Source organism: Passer domesticus, chromosome 18 (assembly GCF_036417665.1).
Source record: "Passer domesticus isolate bPasDom1 chromosome 18, bPasDom1.hap1, whole genome shotgun sequence".
In the NCBI taxonomy this organism is placed as follows: domain Eukaryota; kingdom Metazoa; phylum Chordata; class Aves; order Passeriformes; family Passeridae; genus Passer; species Passer domesticus.
Window position 1 is genome coordinate 5371681 of NC_087491.1, and position 19850 is coordinate 5391530.

Sequence of the window (19850 nt, forward strand, 5' to 3'; positions counted from 1 at the left end):
CTCTGGAGGATGAGGGCAGAATCCCACTAAGCAAAACCATTAATGGAGGAACCATGAGTGATCAGAGACCAGTTCTGGAAAAAGATGAACTGGACACTGTGCACAGGCTGTCACAGGAGGAATGTAGGTTTGCTGTACGTGGCTGAGCTCATTTCCAGTACTGGCTGATCCACTGAAGGCCTTCAGCTTAGGTTACACAGTCTCCCAGTCTAAAGTTAGTTCCAGGGGTCCAAAATTTTGTCTTCATTTCCCCTGGAAACTACAGACCAGCCAATTTGGTCCTTTGCCTGAGGCTGGAGAGCTGCGTCATGAGCCTGGCCCTGACTGTCAGGCAAATTCAGGCTGGAATGCTCCTTCCTTGGATGAAGTCATGATATTTTTCTTTCTTTTTCTTTTTTTTTTTTTTTTTTTTTTTTTTTTTTTGTGTGCAGTGATTAATTAAGCCTTATCACAGCCACATTGCTTCATTTCTGTTCCGTTTAATAGAGGTGGAAATGGGAGCACAGAAAGGTAAAGCTACTGTTTGAGGATTAGAACTCAAAATCCTTCAGAGACATTGCAGGCACTGGGCATTACTGAGCCTAAACCTCCCAAGGACTAGGAAGTTCAGGATGTCTTGAAAGGGAAATGTTCCTATCTTGGATAAAAAGAAAACTGTTCAGGGCTTGCTGAGAGTTGCTGCCTGGGAGCAGAGCCCTGGAAGGGTTTGAGGTCATTAAATCTGCATTTTAGCTCTGTCAGCCCCCTCACATCATCCTGGTTGTGAATTAATCAGTCTTGATCCTAGCACAGTTTGGCTGTTCATTCCCAGTACAAAAGGACTGGAAAACTGTCCCACCATCTCCTTGCTTTAATGACTGGAAATGGTGCTTCCCACCTGACTTGCTGGGAAAGCTGGATTCTGCAAACTTTCTGCAAAAGAACTCCACTGCTCCTTATTTGCACGTTTGCTTTGCTGCTCTGCCCCATTGGAGGAGGTGGTCCATGCCAAGGGTCCGAGGTGAGGGATGCTACAAGGATGTGTCATATGCCATCAGTGCCATGACTCAGGAATGATCTCAGCATTCTGGGGAGCTGAATGAAATGAGAAATGGGATTTCTAGGTAAGCTGGCTTGGAAAAGGCTCATTTGCAAGGAGTTGGCTGAGGAAGAGCATTACCCTGAAAGTCAGTTCAGAGCTGCTGGAGGATGCTGCCCCTCACCTGGCTGCTTGCTCCCAGCCAGGACAGACAGGGATCCCCTGCACCCCCATGGCTTCCAGTGCTCCTCTGCTCCTGGCTGGAGTAAACCTCAGACCCCATGGCTGATGTTGTAGCCTCTGGCTGATTTGTGTAAGGGGAGGATGGAGAGAACACAATGCGATGTCAGAGGAGATTCCAAGCAATTTTGACAAACACTCAAGGGATATATTTTTTTTTTCTTTCCACTCCCTTCCCCCCCTTGGTTTTTAGAATAATTTTTCAAGAGCACATATGCAAGTCATCTAAGGGAAACAGAACAGTGAGTACCAGGGGCTGGTACACTGTGTTCCCTTTGTGTACTGTAGAGAAAATAGATAAAAGAAACAAAGAATGATGCAGAGAGCAAAGCAGCCAACCGTACTCTCAGAGAGGTTCAATCCGACTTTTTCAGAGATGAAGGTCAAACCAAAAATCCTCAGGTGCCGGAAATTGGTCCCATCTTCCTAGAACCAAGAGAGATTTACCACTAATGAAACATGAGCAGAATTCCATGGCATTTGTTGTTTCTAGAAGCAAGAAGAAAGGCAAGAAAGGAATATTGTCTTGGGCAGCAATAGGGATTATGTGCCTCTTTAGGAAGTAAATTACCATTTTATGATCATATCTGCTGTACACCCAGCCACCCACCCAGATTAGAGGCATCAATAGAGAACAGCTTGGACCCCCCTGGCATCAGCAAGACGGGCAGCCAGACCCCCTGACAGAGGCACTGCTCATTAACATGCACTCCTCTGAAAGGAGACCCCCCCCCCCCTCGGCCCTTGCCCCTCAACCTGCCACTCTCCCCGTCTGCTGCTGCTGCTCACAAGCCTTGGGATGCAGAGCATGTCCAGCCGTGAGCGTGGGATAGCTCCCCTGCATCCCATCCGGGTTGTTTGTCTTGGGTCCCTCTCCATTCACAGCAGAATGAATTTTGCATAAATGCATCAACACGTCTGCTTTGTTCATGCACGAAGGGTTCTCGGCATTTCTCATCCCACCCCCGCCCCACCGTCTTCTCCCTCCTGCCTGGCATGTGGCTTCACCAGCTTTTCCATGATTTCCCTGTGCACCAGCAAATAAACCTGCCTGAAGCAGTGCCAGGCGACCCAGCACAGTTAAAAATGCCCAGATAGATCTAAACCAAGCAATGGGAGAAGGGGATGGAAAAGGGTGCAAGAGCAAAGCCATAATGGCTTTTACACTGTAATTTGGTTTCATGTTCTGCACAAGGAAACATGTCAAATATGTAAACAGAGCTCTCCAGGGTTGTAATGTAGCTACAAAACCACGGATGTACAGGCAGGCAGGGTGCTGCTCTCCAGCAGAACGGAATGCCATCCCCAAAACCACACGGTCATTTCTTTAAGCTGAAAGTAAACTTTCTCATGCCAGGAGCAAAGAATTTCTTTTTTTTTTTTGTAAATGAGGGATTGTCTGCACCACTTGTTTGGAGTACCGTGGGCATTTTAGCCCACATTGTCATAAGACACCTCGTATTTTGAATGCCAATGAATTTCAGGGTGTTCATCTTAAGATGTCTCTAAAAGGCATGGTTTTGGAGGATGGTGTTTACCCAGTACTGTCCTGAAAGTATCTTGAGTCAATCCCTCTGTCCCCACCTGAAAATAAGAAACAGCTTTAATAATAATAATAATAATAATAATAATAATAATAAACATATGAGGAGAAAACCCAAACCAACAAATAACAAAGTGGGAACCATTTGGATTCCCTGTTGAGCTGCTCCAAGTCTCTTCTGAGCAGCTCCTTAGTTGGAACTGTAACTGTGGAGGAACCCCACATCTGTGCTCAGTTTTGGAAGAGCTGCCGGCAAAGCTGGAGGACCGCTCTTTCCTCTGAGGTCATTTCAGTGGGGAATCTGATAAGAAGACATGATTCACCCTGGTAATTCAAATTCACATCTGGTAAGTGGCCCAGCTCCCCCGTGCTATCAGCAGGAGTCTCCTGGAGACTGGGTTTCCACTGTCGTCTCAGGGTCTGGCTCCAAGCTGTCACATGTGCCAGGAAATGGTTATTTGCAGGATCAGTGCTATTATCTGTCCCCACATGTACCTCCTCTCTGGGAGAAGCCCTCAGCTCAGGAGAACATCAAGTTCTGCTCAGCCATTTTGGTAACTGGGCCAAAATCCCTACACTTAACACTGCTGGGAGTGAATGTAATTTTTCCTCTTTTTTTCTTTTTTTTTTTTTTGTAATTAACCCTTGCATCACCATGCTCACAGGAGACAGGTCACTCTTCAGAGAGGGGAAGGTGAAGCACAGCGTAGGGATGACCTTCTTCGTACCTTTCTCCATTCAAATCCCTTTGAAACATTTGGCCTTCCAGCAGAGTTGCTGTGTATGCACAGTGAGCTGGACCAGCTAGAGAGGGAAAGCCACACTCTGTGGAAATTTACCTGTTTCCCAGAGGTTGTTCCTGGTGAGAAAGGCTGAGTCTTGGCAGCTGGGTATTCCTCCACCCCCTCTGCTGCCAGTCCATCTTCTCAGAGCCTGCTCCTGGAAGGCAGTGAGGCTGAAGAAGCTGAGCTTCCTCTTTCACACAATCCTTTAATTCTTCCAGTAATTTCTTCTGGGAGCAGTTGCGAGCTCCTCTGCACTCTCCTACAAACCTGGGACATCAAGGACTAAATGCTCCAAGTATTTTGGCTTAATTTGTTGGAGTTTGAGGTTTATCAGAGCAACCAGGGTTGTTCCAAGGTGAGAAGGGAGTGACAGGCTTCCCCAGACAAGCTTTTTTTGGGTGGAGATGTGCACGGGGTGGAGGCAGCAGCTGCTCTTTGGATCTGCCTGGATGGTCCAGCTCATTCAGAGGAATTTGTTTGCAGCATGGTGGTTTCATTACTCTGCAGTTTCAGTGGGAAAAGCCCAGTGAAGCAAGCGGGAACATTTTGATTTTCATACTGCAAGCCATGTCTTCAGGTATTGAAAAACAAACCAGAGGGTTTAAATCTTGATTAATACCCATTGATGGAGGGCTGATAGCTGGATGGGAACTGAAAGGTTTTGCCAGCTGAGGTGTGACTGCTCCCTGGAGCACGGGGCAGTCCTCCAATCCCCCCTCCACATTCCCCTGGTGCCTCTCTGCAGCCTCCCTTTTCCTATTAAATTCAGGGCCTCTTCCCAATGCATCATCTCCCTGGATGTATCCAATTAAGGCCTGTTGACAGCCCAGAGCAGACTTACACCCTTAGGATTAGAGGCATGTGTACGTCTTCATATAGGGAAGGACAACAACAGGGTGTCTGGCTGGCTCCCTGGGAGCACAGTGGGGAAAGCTGAGCAGCCTGGAGAGGGAAAAGGAGCCAGGGAGAGGGAGATTTGCACCCCCAATTATCCCTGCCTGTGTGCTGAGTGTAGTGTGTGGTTTACACAGCATGTTTACATGGGCCGTAACCCTAAACAAAGCTGAAAAGCACGGCTCTAACTCTGGAAATAAAAGTACTGGAAACCCCTGGTTTTCTGCACATGAGAAAGTTTTGTTCTTTAAACACACAGATGTTTTTAAATGAAAAATCACTCTTTTGACCTTTTCTGAGTGTGATCATGTGGTCGGGGCTGACATTAACCACTGCACGGCTGTTTGCCTCAGGCACAGGCAAAGCTTAGTGAGGGGTCTGCGGGGCTCAGGCTGGCACCTGCCTTGGCTCACATCTCTGGGAAGTGGCTCCTGTGCCCTCTGAGCACTCAGGGTGGTGCAAGGAGTTGGGGTGAGGTATGGAAATATTTAGGGCTTGCTCCTAGTATACTGGAAACAAAAGCAGCAGGATTTTTTTCCTGCTTGAGAGCTGAAAAATTTGTGGCTTAATGTCTTTCTTTTGTATCTCTCTTTTTATTAGTGTCATTGTCCATGTGCTTCTAAGAATCTCTGTCCACCACAGCCAGTGTATTATCTGATGGAGAACTCAAGCTCCTAAGAGATTTGTTGTTGTTGCTTTTGTGTTTTTTCTACCTAGCTCTGTGTTTTCTTCATCCAAACAAATGTATGGCACCAGCTCTGGGAAGGAAGGAGGGAATGTTACCAAGTGGATTGTACCAACCCCACTTTGCCTTACAGGAGCTGCAAAAGTACAATGAATCTAGTGAGCCAGAACTATGAATATAATAACAAAAATATATTTAAGATCCTCCTAAAGTGTGGCACACATCCTGCCTTTGACAGTTTGATTTTCTGGTGCCAGCTGCTCCCGAATGAAACGCTCCAGTCGAAGGAAAAACAACAACAACAAAAAATTTGCTTTTGCTCTGCTCCTCGGTGATGAAAGCTGATGGGATGGGATTGTTTTGCTTTGCTGCAGCACCCCACGGCCAGCCTTGGCCAGCAGCTCCACGAAGCTGTGCTGCAGTGGACCTGGCCCGCTCGAGTCAGAGACGGGCAGCTCGGGAACCCGAGCGCTCAGCCAACAATAATGTTCTGGCTCCTGTATTTGTTTAACCTTGCTCTCCAGTGGATGGATATACAGTCTGCTAAAGCACTTATCAGTCTATAATGCCTTCACACTTCTGTGAGCAGTAATGTGGAAGTTGTAGACAGGAGCTTGTGCTGCAGTTTGAGAATGTCTTTTAGTTTTAATGAGGCTGATACTCACAGAACTGAAGGCATAAGTTATTGTTTGGGTGCTGCTGCCTGTTCCTGAGGTGGAATCCCAGCAGTGCTGTTTTTTGAGAGCAGCATCTTTGTGTCCTACTGCCAAGATGAAGAAATAGCAGAGGACTGACAGGAATAAACAGGAGCACATTTCAAATTGCTAGATTGCACTTTCAAGTGCTGCACAGGAGACTGTGTTGTGCACTCAGAACAATCTCTTGATTCTGCATCTCTTCAGTTTGCATCTCTGAATGGTAAGAGAAGCAGAGCCATGTGCAAATTGCACCCAGGAGCTCCAGATGCTGGGGTTTGCTTGTGGGCTGCCGTAAAAGATGAGTTGATTTTTAAATCCCATTAGTGCAATTATTTCTCCTTTTTCTCCATCTATTTTTGTAGTTTCTGGCCTTGGCTTAACTGACATCCACGTGGTGATCCTTTGAACCGTGCAAAAATCATCTGGTTAGGGTTTTGTTGGAAAATCAAAACTCCATATTGTTTTTTTTCCATGAGTCCAGCAAGCATCCTAGATATTTGATTACACCTGGCTGGCTGTCAAAGCCCATGTGAGTTTGGGATAGGGCCAGTCAGAACTGATTTACAGTTTTTTCAGGTATGCCATGTGAAGTTTATGGTTTGATGTGATTTTGATTTGAGCTCACTCGTTTTAAATGAAGTTTGCTTTGAATCTGGAGATAACAGAAATTCAAAGGGAAGCTCAAAGAATGCAGGTCTGCATGATTTAAAAATGGAAATATATTGTTCATACCAGCTCTTTGGAAGTGAAATAACTGCATTTCTGAGAAAGCTAAAGTTAATAACACACCTTGAATACACATGCAATCTGGGCCATCATCTAATGGAAATCCCTGTAGCTCCTTTTCACTTGCCTCAAACTAAACCAACTTATATGACAAAATGAAATAACCCTTGCATCTCCCACTCATTTCTGAATCACAGCCCTGTGTTACATCCAAAACTCAGGAAATTTCCCTTTGGAGATGAACACTATTGTTGTAAAGTAGAGGAATTTATCATCATGTCACATTGCAGGCAAAATATTGGTGCCCTGTCCGTGGTGTTTTCACAGAAAGGTCACTTTCCAATTACTAAAAAATCCAGCCAAATCTTCAACTGAAAATCGTGGCTCTGTGCTGAGGAAGCTGTAATATCTTGCTAATGGATACTGAGTCTGTGAGGTCCAGACACATCAGCTGCTCCAGGTTCAAAGTGGACGTGGCTGTGCTGAGACTGGACATAGGGACTGGCAGCAGGGCTTTATTTCATCCTGCAGGAGATGTAAGCTGCTTCCCAATGCCACAGACAAATCCTGTTCTTCATTACACAGGGAAAATTGACAGATGAGATTTCCTCTGACTTCTGAGCCAACTGAGTCTGGGAGTAATATAGCATCAGCATGTTACCCCAGGAGTTTCATCAGCTTCCAGTTGATAAAGCTTTTCTGTGGATCACCTGCCCACAGGACTTTGTCCTGGAGCAGGACACGCTGCAGTTTTTGATTTTTTGCCATCAGACCTTCAGGGACCCCAATGAAAACTGGCAAAAACAGACAAAGAGCATGAAACAGTAAAACTGTGTTATCAGACACAGAGGACAAGGAGAGTTTTGGGGGAGAAGCTGCAGTTGATGAGCATCAGAGATGAAGGGAAGTTGCTGCTGTGGAAGTAGAAGTAGACTGTAGGGGAAGGTGGCTGTTGAAAGAGAGAGACTCAGGTTTCTTCCCTCATTTTATGTTTAGACCCCCTGCTGCTGAATCTCAGATTTGGTTTTAGTTTTTTATTTTCTGCAACAGAAACACATTGTTAGTGCACATAAAATTAAATATATGTACCAGTTTGGGAAAAGTAGCTTTGAATGTTTTCCTTAAGTTTTAGAGGCCGTCATAGAATGACCCAAGGCTGGGCAGGCAACTCTGGACTCAGATTTCTGATGGGATAAGTCCACTGACAAAGACATCTGATAACGACACTTGTCCAAAAGCACTTCTGACCAGAATCTAGAAGAAAACCCAGAGCAAAATTCCTTGTACTGCTGTGGGTACAATTTCCATTTGATCTCTGTAGGCTCCTGAGGTTTGGAATGATCACAGAAATTGGCTGGGGTTTGAGGTGTTTGTTGGAGGCCTTTTAATGGTTCGGTGCTCACTTGTGGGCAACTTCATTTTTCCCTAATTCCAACCCAATTCCCAGCCTAAATGAGAAAAGCAGTGCAACAGCTTTGAGAACAGATTGGAGGTCTGTGCTGCAGTCGGCAAACTGGGTGGTGTCCATGTGGTAGTCAAGCTGCCTTACAATATTGGGCAATAATAAAGCAGGAACCTTTCTGATATTTAGCAACTGCACCATAGTTTCTCCTCCTTGGGTAAGATTAACCTCAGGTCAGCAAGAACAATAACATATTTAAGAATAAAAAGGCTGGGTGACTGCCAGCACCCTGGTCTGGCAAGGGAGGGAGAAAGTTTTCAGCTGTAAGGGATGTGTTAAAATGCTGCTTATGTCATGCTTGGGATCCTCTGGCATGTGTTGAGTTAAATACAAATAGCATTCTGCATAGCAAACAGATAAATATTGTAGATTACTGTAGAACACTGTAGGTCTCAGTATTATGGCTGAAATCTGTTCTTTAGCTGGACTATCAAACAAGAGAAGATGTTCAGCTTGTGCCTCCATGGGTTTTGTATCAGTCTGTGAGTTTTTCTGTGCATTTCTGCAGCCTCACTGGGGATGTGTTGTGCTCAATAAATAGCTGCTACTGTGGGTTTTCCCAAAAGATCTTGTTCCTGCCTGCTCCACAGTTGCAGTTTTGCCAACAGGACAGGGTACAGCCTGTTTCATCCCAGAAATGCTCTGAGTTGTCTGTCTGGGTGCAGAAGTGTCAGCAGCACAGTCCCCTGTAGAAAGGAGTGGGGAGAGGAAGTTTTTGTAGCACAATTTCCACTTCCACCCCCCTCTCCAGAAGGAGGATGCTTGCTACTGCCTGACCAAGTGCCCATGATGCCCCTCACAGCCAGACAGAGCTCGAGGACACGGTCTGGAGGAGGCCCTGCCACGGCCCACCAGATGGGATTTTGGGAGCAGACAGATCTGTGCACTGGAGGTTTGCTCTGTTTTCAGCCGCCCCTGGGCATGCAGACAGGCACGTCCACTCCAACCACGGTGCCAGGGCTGAGTAGGGCAGCATCTGAGCTTAAATAGCAGCTTTTCTGTCTGCATTTAGAATTATTTTGATGTTATAGTGCTGAGAATCACCAGTGTGTGCAAAGCCTGTGGTGTCTGGCTGTGCTTGCTCAGTGGGAAGGTCAGAGTGGGGTGGGATCTGTGTTTAGCCCACTCCTGTGAGTGCTCTCAGTGACATCTGAGCATCTTTGTGTGGCTCATAGCTCATGGATTTCATCCTCAGCATGCCTGTGTGGTGTGGGGGAACATCATCTTCATCTTTCAAACAGAGAGCTCAGGCTTGGAGAAGCCAAGTGCTGCCCAGAAGGTCGTACTGGGACCATGCACTGCCACAATTGGGCTGGAATCTAGTCCAGTGCCCAGTCCAGGGGATTTGGGATCCTTAACATGTAGTTCAGCTGCAACAGGAACCCATCAATGCAAATTCACATTGCCTGCAGTCACGGGATGGCTGGGAATCATTCACAAGGGCGCCTTCCAAAATTTGCTCTTCAGCAAATTTTCCCATATTACTTTGAAGGAAATGGAGTTGATTGCAATAGTAAATGTGTTTTTGATGTGGCAAAAAGCTAAGTGCTCCCAATATATCACTTTTCCCTTTCTGCTGACACATTCCTCGGTCCCCCTGAGTAAGAGAAGGAAAACAGGAGAGGCGGTTTGAAGAACATGTTGTGCCTTTGATTGACAAGAGGTTGTATAAATCAGTCAAAGGGAATCCTCCAGGCATTCCCTCTTGTGGGAAGATCCCACAGTGCTCCCTGGCCTTGATCGTTCTGTCTGCCGATGTTTGTGTACAAAATGTGTGGGTGGGAGACGAGCTGGATTTGAACCTCCGAGAGGAACAGACATCAGCTCTTCTAATTGAAAGCAGCTTCCTCGGGAGGGGGATGACATGGGCTTCCAGTAACTAGACACAAATAGTCACTGCATACTTTGGAGCACATACTAAGCTCCTGTGGATATCCCACTTGCTGTGTGGGTCTGAGAGTCTGGATAAGCCCCAGTGAGTGAAGTTTGGAGCAGTGTGTGATGCTGTCTTTCTTCAAAGCAAATACTTCAGTGTTTGGTAACACCCTGAAATGAGAAGGCTATCGATGTGTTCTTCCCTCTGCAGCTGTCAGGTGCCTTAGCTGCTGCTTTGCATCACTGTAGCAAACTCGAGGATGTTAGGATATAGTCTGTTTCTCATAAGTGTGAATTCCTATGAATAGCAATGACAAGAGATGATATTCTGTTTTCCAGGCCATTGGAACTTGTGCTTCTAGAAGTGTTGGTACTGCAGTAATCACATAATCATTTAGCTTAGAAAAGATCTCTAAGATCATTGAATCCAACAATTAACTTAATTAATTAATAGGGGTCTTTGGGCTGCTGCCACAGTCTGAGGATGCCTTAAAAGCAGAGGTGTGAAAGACTCCTCCAGCAGGTGATTCTCAGGCTTGGCAGGTGTGATGTGACATTTAGTGCATGTGCAGAATTGAAACAGGGATGGATTTACCACATGTGTTGGAGCCTGGTGAGATGGTGGAGTCTATAGGTTGCAGGAGCTGTTTATCCAGCCCAATTGTTTCCAGAGAAACTTAAAGAACTTTGGTTTTGGTTTGTTGGTTTGGTTTTTTTTTTTGCCATTAGATAAGTTTACTGGCCAGCAGCGAGTGGAGAAGAGGCTTTTGTAGCCATTCATCTCTCTTAGACTTTTCCCACTCTTCTCAATTAGACTGTTCTAAAAGAGACTTTTACCCCAGGACCACTTTGAAACACTTGTCTGGGTAGCGATGGATCAGCCTCAGCAGGGGGAAGCTTATCTAACCTGCTCAAACCAGGCCAGTCTGGCAGCCCACGTGGCCTGAACACAGGCTCTTTATGCAATGCTCAGATTTTTGCTAATATTCTCCAGCAGAAGCAGAGAGTGCTAGGGTTCACACACACGCAAAAATCAAACAAGGCATTTAAAAGTTATCAGAGATTTCCAGCCCACCTCAGCAGGGGTTTATTTTGGGTTAGAATCAAACTTTTGGTGAAGGTCTGGGTGATTTCTTAATACAAGTTTTCACTCATCCATTAAGTGGCACTTAAAAAGTACCAGAAGTCAGTGCTTGTGTTTCTTTCAGCCACCTTTTTGGACCAACAGAGCAGGAGGAGAAGTAAGAATAAGAACAAAATCATATAAAACTAATGAGACCTTTGTTCATGTCAAAGAGCTCTCTGACCATATATATTGCAGATGTGGGTGAGATAAATTCCCTAGCTGGAGAAGTATTAAAATAAAAACCATGCTCCCAACAAGAGACAGGCTGCTGAAAACGCAAGAAGGGAGAGTTGCGAAACGGTACATGTCGAATTGCTGGCCTGGATTTCAAATGCCAAAGATAGTTTATGTAAAGCCTTGCTCTGCTGTAAAATGTAACACTATCCACTGGCTAGCCTCAATGAAGCTTGGTCCCAGTTGTTTCAAAAAATAAATAAACTAAAAATCTTCTTCCAGCCCATTAAAGCTGATTTATGTTTTGCCTGTAAGATTCCTCTGTGCTGGATCTTGAGGGACTCAGATTTTAAAGGGGATTACCTCACTTTTAGCCAATCTGGTTTCTCATTCCCAGGCATCCCAGGCTCTCTTTGCAGTACCAGGACCAAGAGGGCATTTCTATGCAGAATTATCGAATGGGCATAGGATTTTGGATGGCTGCTAATTTTCTTGTTTCACTTCAGGGTTCTCTTTTTGGTTTAATAATAAAATTGCTGATGGGAACAGCTTTACTGACAGCACATCAGCACAAGGAATTCCATCTATTCCTATGGCAATGACAGTCAGTGAGCTCATCAAAGCTTGTGAATCCAACCGGTACCTTTCAGATGCTCCGGGAGTCTCAGCTATAAGCATCCTTCTAATGCTTAGTAAATTTTTCCATGGTGGACATTCCCTTTTTTCTGTTTGCTGTGGAGGTGAAGGCTGCGGTGGTTCATGCTTCTTTTTTGAAGCAGCTTCACTGAGCAGTGTGTTTTCAGGGTAATTCTGACTATTTCTTGCAGCTTCATTTTCACATCTGACATACTGGTGGCACTCTGGTGTTTAGATTCTGGCTTTTTTTTTAGCTTTTCATCATAACAGGACTTGGGAATCATGTACTTTATTGAAAAGAGCAGTTTACCTTCAATTTCACTGCTGCCTGCCATGGAAAGGTGTAGGAAGAAGGTGATTCCACTTGCAGAACTGGTTGGGGAAAGAAGAAACAAATTTGCTTAAATTGGGTTCCAGCGGCAGGACTTCCCTGGCTACACCTGGTTCTAAGTTTACAGGGCCATGTGTGGCTCCTCTGGGGTTACAGTAATATCAGATTTAAATAGGGTAGTGCTGGAGCACTGTGGAGGCAGCTCCACAGTGTCTGTGCTGGGAGCTGGAGTGTTCAGAAGTGATCCTGGTCCATTTGGGTGGGAGCAAAGTTGTTCTAAATGCTGTCAAAACCTGGTACCAAATTCAGAGGAGGTTGTTGGCTGCCACCCTGCTGCTGTGAGTCTTTAGCTCCTGTTCATGTTTCAGTTTTTCTTCCTGGGGTAGAAGACCTAGAAACTTAATTTTGAATAATGTCATGATATTTAGAAGCACAGTTATTGTGCATTACTTTATCCTAGGAGTGCATCTGTACTTTGTTTCCCCACTTCAAGCAGTCAGAACCCTTCCTTGCTGTCCTCTAGGTCAGTTTTGGTGTTTCTTTTTTTCCTGCTGCAGATGTGCCGTACCAAGGTGATCGACTTGAACGATGGAGTGTCCCAGTATGCCTGGTATCCCTGCACGGCCAACTTCCAGTACTCCCACATGGCACAGACCATTTTCTGGCTGAAGGTAGGAAGTGCACACACCATTCAGAAGTTTCCTCTTTGACTGCCTCTACAAAGATTCTCCAGCAGGCAAAATATCGTGGGCCAGCATTCCCAGGGGCAAGCTGCTCCTTTCTGAAGTATGTTTAGAGCAAAAGAGCAAAACAATGTCTTTGAGCACTGTCTAGAGAGTGAGTAGTGAAGTCCCCTTGTGTGTGACAAGGCTATTGAATTTCTGAGAGGGTTCAGCTTCAGGGCTGTTTGACTTGAGTTTATCTAGTTTGTGTAGGAGAGACTGGAAGAGAAGATTTCTGTGTGACCTGGGATGGGAATTCTTCTTTTAAAAGTCCTGGACTGACTCCTGGGGATTTTTTAAAGCCCACCACAGTTCTCCACCTCAGGCTTTGTGGGGTTTGTGTTTTCCCAGGCTTATTTTTCCCAGCCTATGGTGGCTGCAGCAGTCCTTGTTCACTTGGTCACAGATGGGACCTACTACCTGGACCAGAAGCAGGAGACCATTGGTGTGCAGCTGTTTGACACCAAAGAGCAAAGCCACGACCTTGGTAAGACTGTGTTGTATTAAGTTCCCTCTTTACTGCTTGCTTAGTGTGGTGATGCCCCCATTCACCAGTACTACCGCTCAGTTTTTTTCAGAATTAGACAAAAAAAGGTGCTTGCTCAATGCTCCAAGCCCTGAGTCTCACTACAGTTTGTTGAAAATGATGTGTTATTTTATACAGACATTACTCCATAGCTGTTCCTATCTGTTCAGAGGTGATTAGCTCCTCTTCAGTCACTAAATTCAGCACTATCTCAATGCTTCCCACCCAGCACTGCCCTGGAGAGACACTGATGGTGCTACAGGTGAACCCCTGGGAGCAGGGAGTGAGAGACCTGCACCAGATGCTGCACAAAGGCTTCTGTTTCACAGGGAGTGCTGGGTGATCTCCAGTCCTGCTTGCAGGGAGGTCTCCAGAGCCATTTAATGACCAGAATTCCCCAGGTGAAATATTTCAGGGGGTGAAGGTCCAGCTCCAGGGCCTTGCCAGACTCCTGGCATGTCCTCAAGCAGATGTGCCTGACAGAGGCAGGACCTGCTCTTGTGCTGAAGTGCTGGCACACACAGGTTTTGTCTCTACCCTTGGCACAGGCCCCTAAGCTGGGGACGTTGTGCCTGGTGAATTGACCCAGGCTGCATTTAAGCTGCAGAACCCAGGAGCTCTCTCTAGCTCCCAAATCTGTGTCAGGGTAGGACTTGCATAATCCCTTTCCAGATGTTCTCTGCCTTTTTTTTTTTCACTGAGGAGAAAGCTGGCCAGGTCACCTTGAGAGCAGTTTTTAAGGAAACATAACTCCCATCCCCCAGCTTTCTGTTTTACTATAGTATTTCAATTTTTACAAGCTGAAACTCAAATGAACTTCTTACTAGTGATGAGAAGAAGAGACACAGAGTGACACGTGTTGGATGAGTATCCAGGATAATACAGAATTAGGTGGGGTGTGGAGGAGAACAAAGGAAATACGTATGGTGTCTGTTGTCCAAGAACAAACTGAAATTTGTAGCAAGTTGTGCAGGTTGAGTCAGGATGGCTCCCAGTTTGCCAGAGCCCTTGAATTAATCTTACCCTCCTTTTGCAAAACAGTGGCACATAGCTCTATCCCTCTGAGAAATAAATGATGGAGCCACGAGCATGCCAGCAGTACTTAATGTGACATTTTATAGGGACAGACAGGCAGGCTGGGAGAGAAAGAGAACAAGAAAGAGGAGCAAAGAGGAAACGGACGGTTAGGTTTTGAAATCTTCAATGAAGTTGCAACATGAGTTTGGCATGGCTCAGCCTGATGTCTGGATGTCCTCCCAGCTGAAATGCTGCTTTCATCATGGAAAAGCCCCTTTGACCTTTCAGAAGAGGCTGCCTGGAGCAGAGGAGAGGTGTAGGTGGGCTACCCAGCAGCTCTCACTCAGGCAGAGCTCCCCACTGCTGTTCTGTCTGACTTCTGACAGGGACGTGAAGTCCTTTTCCTGGATATTGTGTTTCATGTGTTTGAATTATCACCATGGCAAGCTGGAAACTGCAGCTGAGATGCAAATGTTGGCATGCACTGGGGGCAGGACGGACTGAGACACTCAATGAGCCTTAAGCAGAAGTTCATAGCAAAATGAAAGTACATCCAAAAGGAAGTAGCAATAATTTAAATCTCAATCAGTCCCCAGTGTGCTAAAGACACTGCCACGAGCAAAGAATAGCCTATCCAGACATGCAGTTTTCTGCCTCGATCAGAGCAAGTGGACTCCTAGAAAATAAGTGAAGCTTCTTCTAAGTGCTGGTAGAAAATTGAGAGGTTGGGATGCCAAACAGTTCCACGCTGTTGGTTCAGAGCCATCAGAGACACCAGGGTTCAGCTGCTGAACTGATGGGTACAGAGCCACAGAAACAGGGGTGATCCTGAGACAGCTCTGATTGCCCCCATGGGCACCTGTACCATCTTTATGGGTATTTCAGGGGAATTAAAAAACCTTCACCTGTACAGCCACCGTTTTCCTGGTCAGAAATAACCAGCAGTGCAGCCCAGCTCTGAGGTTCTGCTCTGTTGTGGACACCACCTGAGTGCAAGGAATGAAATAGAAGTGAATAAACAGCCTCATACCATAAGGTCTTGGCTTTCCATCAGAGAATGCAGAAACTTCCAAGGAATTTGGGAACCCGGGATTTTGAGTATTAACTGCACCTGTTTGTAAGTGAGAAACGTGCACCGTTCCACAAGGAGCTGATATCAAAAGACTTCTGGGAGGCAAGTAGACAGGGAGGTTATTTCAGGGTCAGATGAAGACCAAAACAAAAAGAGACTTGCTTTTATATATATATATATATATTTATTTTTTTTTATTGCAGGAAGATTTTTTTAAGTAGAGGGTGGGAGATAGATGTTTGAAGAGCGTGTCTTAATTCACAGGAAATCACTTTCTAAGGAGAAAAATGAAAGCCTTTTTATTCCTTTCCTTTTGAGTCAAGAAATATGAACTGGGGAAAAAAAATAATAACAGAAATCCCTGAGCCAGTTAAACATGCAAATAGAATTTATTTTATTTTCAAATTTGTAAGTGTATCAGGGTAGCCAAGGGGTCTGGGCCAAAGCCATTGCTGGGGGAGCTCCAGTGAAGCAAATGGATCTGGAGCCAAGCTGATCCTCGGAGTGATGCCATGGAGCTGTGGAGGCAGAGCCTTGCAGGCAGCCAGCAGGCCATGAATCTCAATTAATGGATTTTGAGGGCAGCCGACAGCTGTCCGTCCTCTGCCTTCCTCCTGAGATGGGTTTGGCCCATTTGAATTCAGGTTGCTTCTACCTGAAAGTGGGAATTTCTCCCCAGCTGTCACTGAGTGCCTTATCCACTGGACAAAAGGGACTCAGGAGTCTCCTTGCCACCTCTCTGGTGTTTCTGTGCACTGCAACCTTAAGATACTTTTACTTCCCCAGAACACAATTATTTTCTTCTCGAGAGACATCACCTGTAAAATCCTCAGTGGCTCCATCACCCCCATTTTTATCTCCAGGACCAAATCTGCCTTTTGTTGCAAAGAGCAAGATACCCTTAGGCTCAAAACTACTGAAGAAAAAAAATCAAATCTGGGCAAATTTAGTGGAAAACTCATGCAAAAAGAAGTTTTACACTGAGCGCTAATGACATGCACAGCTCCAAACAAGCTGCTGCCGCCCCGGCCCTGGTGCACAAAGCCCCCCAGCCTGCCGGCACCGTTTGATCCTGCATATAAAGGCTCCAAGTGTCCTCCAGGACCCGTTTTACAATGGTGTGACTCTGCTTCCCCCGTGCTGGTTGCTCCTGATTTACCAGAGCACAATAGAAACGTAGCTGTGGTCTAAAGGAGCGGCTCCGAGGGCCTGCCGCGCTCGCGGAGAGAATGGCAGCCTTTCTTCAGCTGTCTGGAGGGATCTGCTTCTCTGCTAAGCTCTCTGCAGCCATTTGGGAAGCCCCTCCAGGCAGCTTACCATAACTTTTCAGCTCTATAGGGCCATTCCTCTGGGTGAAATGCCTCTGAAGTGGCCACGGCTTCGGGAAGCAATTGTGTTAAGCCTGACCCTTCCTCTGATCTTGTCTCTCCTCTGGCAGGTGTCCACGTCCTGAGCTGCAGGAACAATCCCCTGATTATCCCCGTCATCCATGACCTCAGTCACCCTTTTTATCACACCCAGGCTGTCCTCATTAGCTTCAGCTCCCAGTTTGTGGCCATCTCTGGGGTGGCCCTGCGTTCCTTCCACAACTTCGACCCCATCACCATCAGCAGCTGCCAGCAAGGACAGACCTACAGCCCTGCGGAGCAGAGGTGAGCGTGTCAGCCCTGCTTCCCTCTGCCTCACACCCACTACCCCCAGCGCCTGCTGGGGCTGGGGAGGAGGCAGGAGGGGCACAGCAGCTGAACCCTGCTGACCCCTTTGTGTCACGGGTAAAAACCCGGCAGTGTTCTCATTGATCAGGATGGATGGGACATTTAACCCGCATGGGATGCTGTTAGTGAATTATTTCCTCTTCCTTTCTCCTCCCTCCTTTATGCCAAGCCTGGAACTGGGGCCAGTTCGCTCTGCACACATTCCCCAGCTTGGTGTGGTGTTGGCCACTCACACAGCAGTTCAGTCTGAGCCCCGTTGTGCTGCCAGAGTGCCAGGGACCTCCCAGGGAAGGGACCACGAGGACACAGAGTGACGCCTGTGCCCTGGAGGGGCTGGATCCTACCAGGTGCTCAGCCCTGGCCATCAGCATCTGCTGTGCTTTTATGGCTGGGTGAGGCCCTCAGCACCTCTCTGGATCCGACCCCCATTCTGAAAAGCTCTGTGGGACCCCCCAGGATGAAAGGTTTATGGCTACCGTTTTATTCTTGTTGTTATTACAGACACATCAATAGATCACCACCAACCCCTCTCAGTCTCTGCTTTACAGCATCCCACAGAGATTGTGACCTTTCATGGCCTCTGGTGCAGCAGCTTCATGGATCCTTTCAGCGAGGCAGTGAAAAGAAGAGGAGAGAATTTAGCAAAACCCCTGAAAGAATATTTTTTTTCCTTCCTTTGTGAGTTCAAAGTTGTGAGCAGTTGTCATACCATAGCGGCAGCAATAGTAAAACTAGTTGCATATCCCAGCAAACCTCTGCTCAGCCTCCTAAGCAAGCTGTCAGGTTTTTTGATAATGTTCTGGCTTGTTTTGAGGACCTGCTTTTATTCCAGGAAAGGCGGGAGAGTGAGAAGGGGGAGAGGGAAGGGAAAATAAAATTAAAAAAAGGAGTATATCTATAGCTAAATCAATCCAGTCAGTGTGTTCTGACCTAGATTCAAAGCGTCTGATCGTTGTGTGCAATAGGTTGTATAAATTCAGAGGCCCAAAGACAGCAGGATCAAGTTTCAGATGAGAAGTCTAGTGGTGGAAGTGTGGCCAAATCCCAGCGCCAAAGCAGGACAGAAAAAGGGCAAGAAAACCCCACTGGAAGGAGAGGGTGAGAAGCAACAGGGAGCTCAGGAGGACTGAGACACAGGGCCACATTTCACTGCCCTCTCAAGTTTTCAGTAGGAATTGAACCATTTGTTCACTTATTGAACTAGAAGTGCTCTGTGTTTGGAAAGTTATTTCCTTAATAAAAAATTCATCCCCCTTAGGCAAAGCTTCAGTGAGCCTCTGCAGCCCAGCAGCCCAACCTTTAGAAATCCCTCGAGGAGGAATCACCCGCCTTTTGCCTCTTATGTTTCTTCTTGATTTTTTGGTATCATTTTTTTTTGGGGATGCACTGAACCCTCTCAGCCCCCTGCTCTCCCAAACCCCCATCTGAGCCTCACTCTTTCAAAGTAATGTTTTAGGTCTTGGAGGTTCCAGCACTGGATTGATCATACATTCCCCATGTCTGACAGGGAACTAGAAACTCTCCAAAGTAAAGCCCTGGTCCAAAGGCAATTGAAATCAGTGGAATTGTTTCCACTGATGACAGTGCTTCAGTGGAGAGTCAGTCCCAGTTTGCCTTGTGCTGGGATCATTTGGGGTGGCCAGGTCTGTTTTCTCCTGTACAAAAAACTCAAAGCAATTCAGGTACCCAAAATGTAGAAAACGTTGCGCATTAAGCTTTGCAGCCAGGAAATAGGTGACACCTTTGCTGTCACCTGCTGTCTTTTTCCTTGGTTATTTTACCCAATCCAGGAAGAATAGAGAAAGATAGATTTTTAAAATGATTTCTTAACCAGCTCAGAGGCTGGATGTGGCTCTTCTGCCTTCCCTGCTCACAGTCTGCCCATCAGATTCCCTTGAGGTGCCAGTTCCACACTGCCCATCTTTCCCTTCTCCCTTTCCCCACTGGTTGCATTTGCCTAATATGATTTTTAAGGTGTTTAATGAATTTTTAAAGGAACTTGTCTTCCTATGTGTGATCATCAATTTTACCCCTTTCATTTTCCTTAGGTCAACATGGATATTTTTGCCTGCTTTTTGGCTTCTCTCTATAAGAGGTATTATTTCTCTATTTCAAGGAGAATTATTTTGCTTGGAGAGGATTTATAGCCAGATACAGATATTTCTAGGCAAGTGTGCAGATTTTAAAATTGTGAGAGAAAAGAAATATATTGTCCTTTAAAAGTTAACACAGTTTTTATTTTGAGGGTGAATAGATCCCTCCCAAGGGCTAGTGACAACTTAATGACTGAAAATAAAACATGCACTTACTCTTCTTTCTTAAAATATGTATTATAGTTAGTATTTTAGAGAAAAATGGGCTTAAATCTAAAAGTCCAATTGGACTTTATAGGTAGTTGTCCTCAGTCATCTTTAGTTGTTTTGAAAATACATTCCATACTCCTGAAGACATTTATAGTTTGAAAATTCCTACTCTGTCCTTTCCAAATTTATTCTTCCAGTTGTTTTTTTCTGCTGCCAGTGACTACAGGCTCTTTTTTTTGTTTTCAGCAGAAGTTTACCTCACTGCTGGAGATGTGCTGTAAAAATGACACTCTTTATTTCCA

The 19850-nt window shown here is 45.9% G+C and overlaps 1 protein-coding gene across 3 annotated transcripts in view; it reads left to right on the forward strand.

Annotated features, from left to right (window-relative positions):
- Positions 1-19850, forward strand: part of PAPPA (pappalysin 1) — a 179858-nt gene that overhangs the window by 108643 nt on the left and 51365 nt on the right. For all 3 annotated transcript variants that reach the window (XM_064393828.1, XM_064393829.1, XM_064393830.1), the window contains exons 11-13: positions 12751-12864; positions 13267-13402; positions 16969-17182. In XM_064393828.1, the coding sequence (XP_064249898.1) occupies positions 12751-12864; positions 13267-13402; positions 16969-17182 (464 nt within the window). The remainder of the gene's footprint in view (positions 1-12750; positions 12865-13266; positions 13403-16968; positions 17183-19850) is intronic.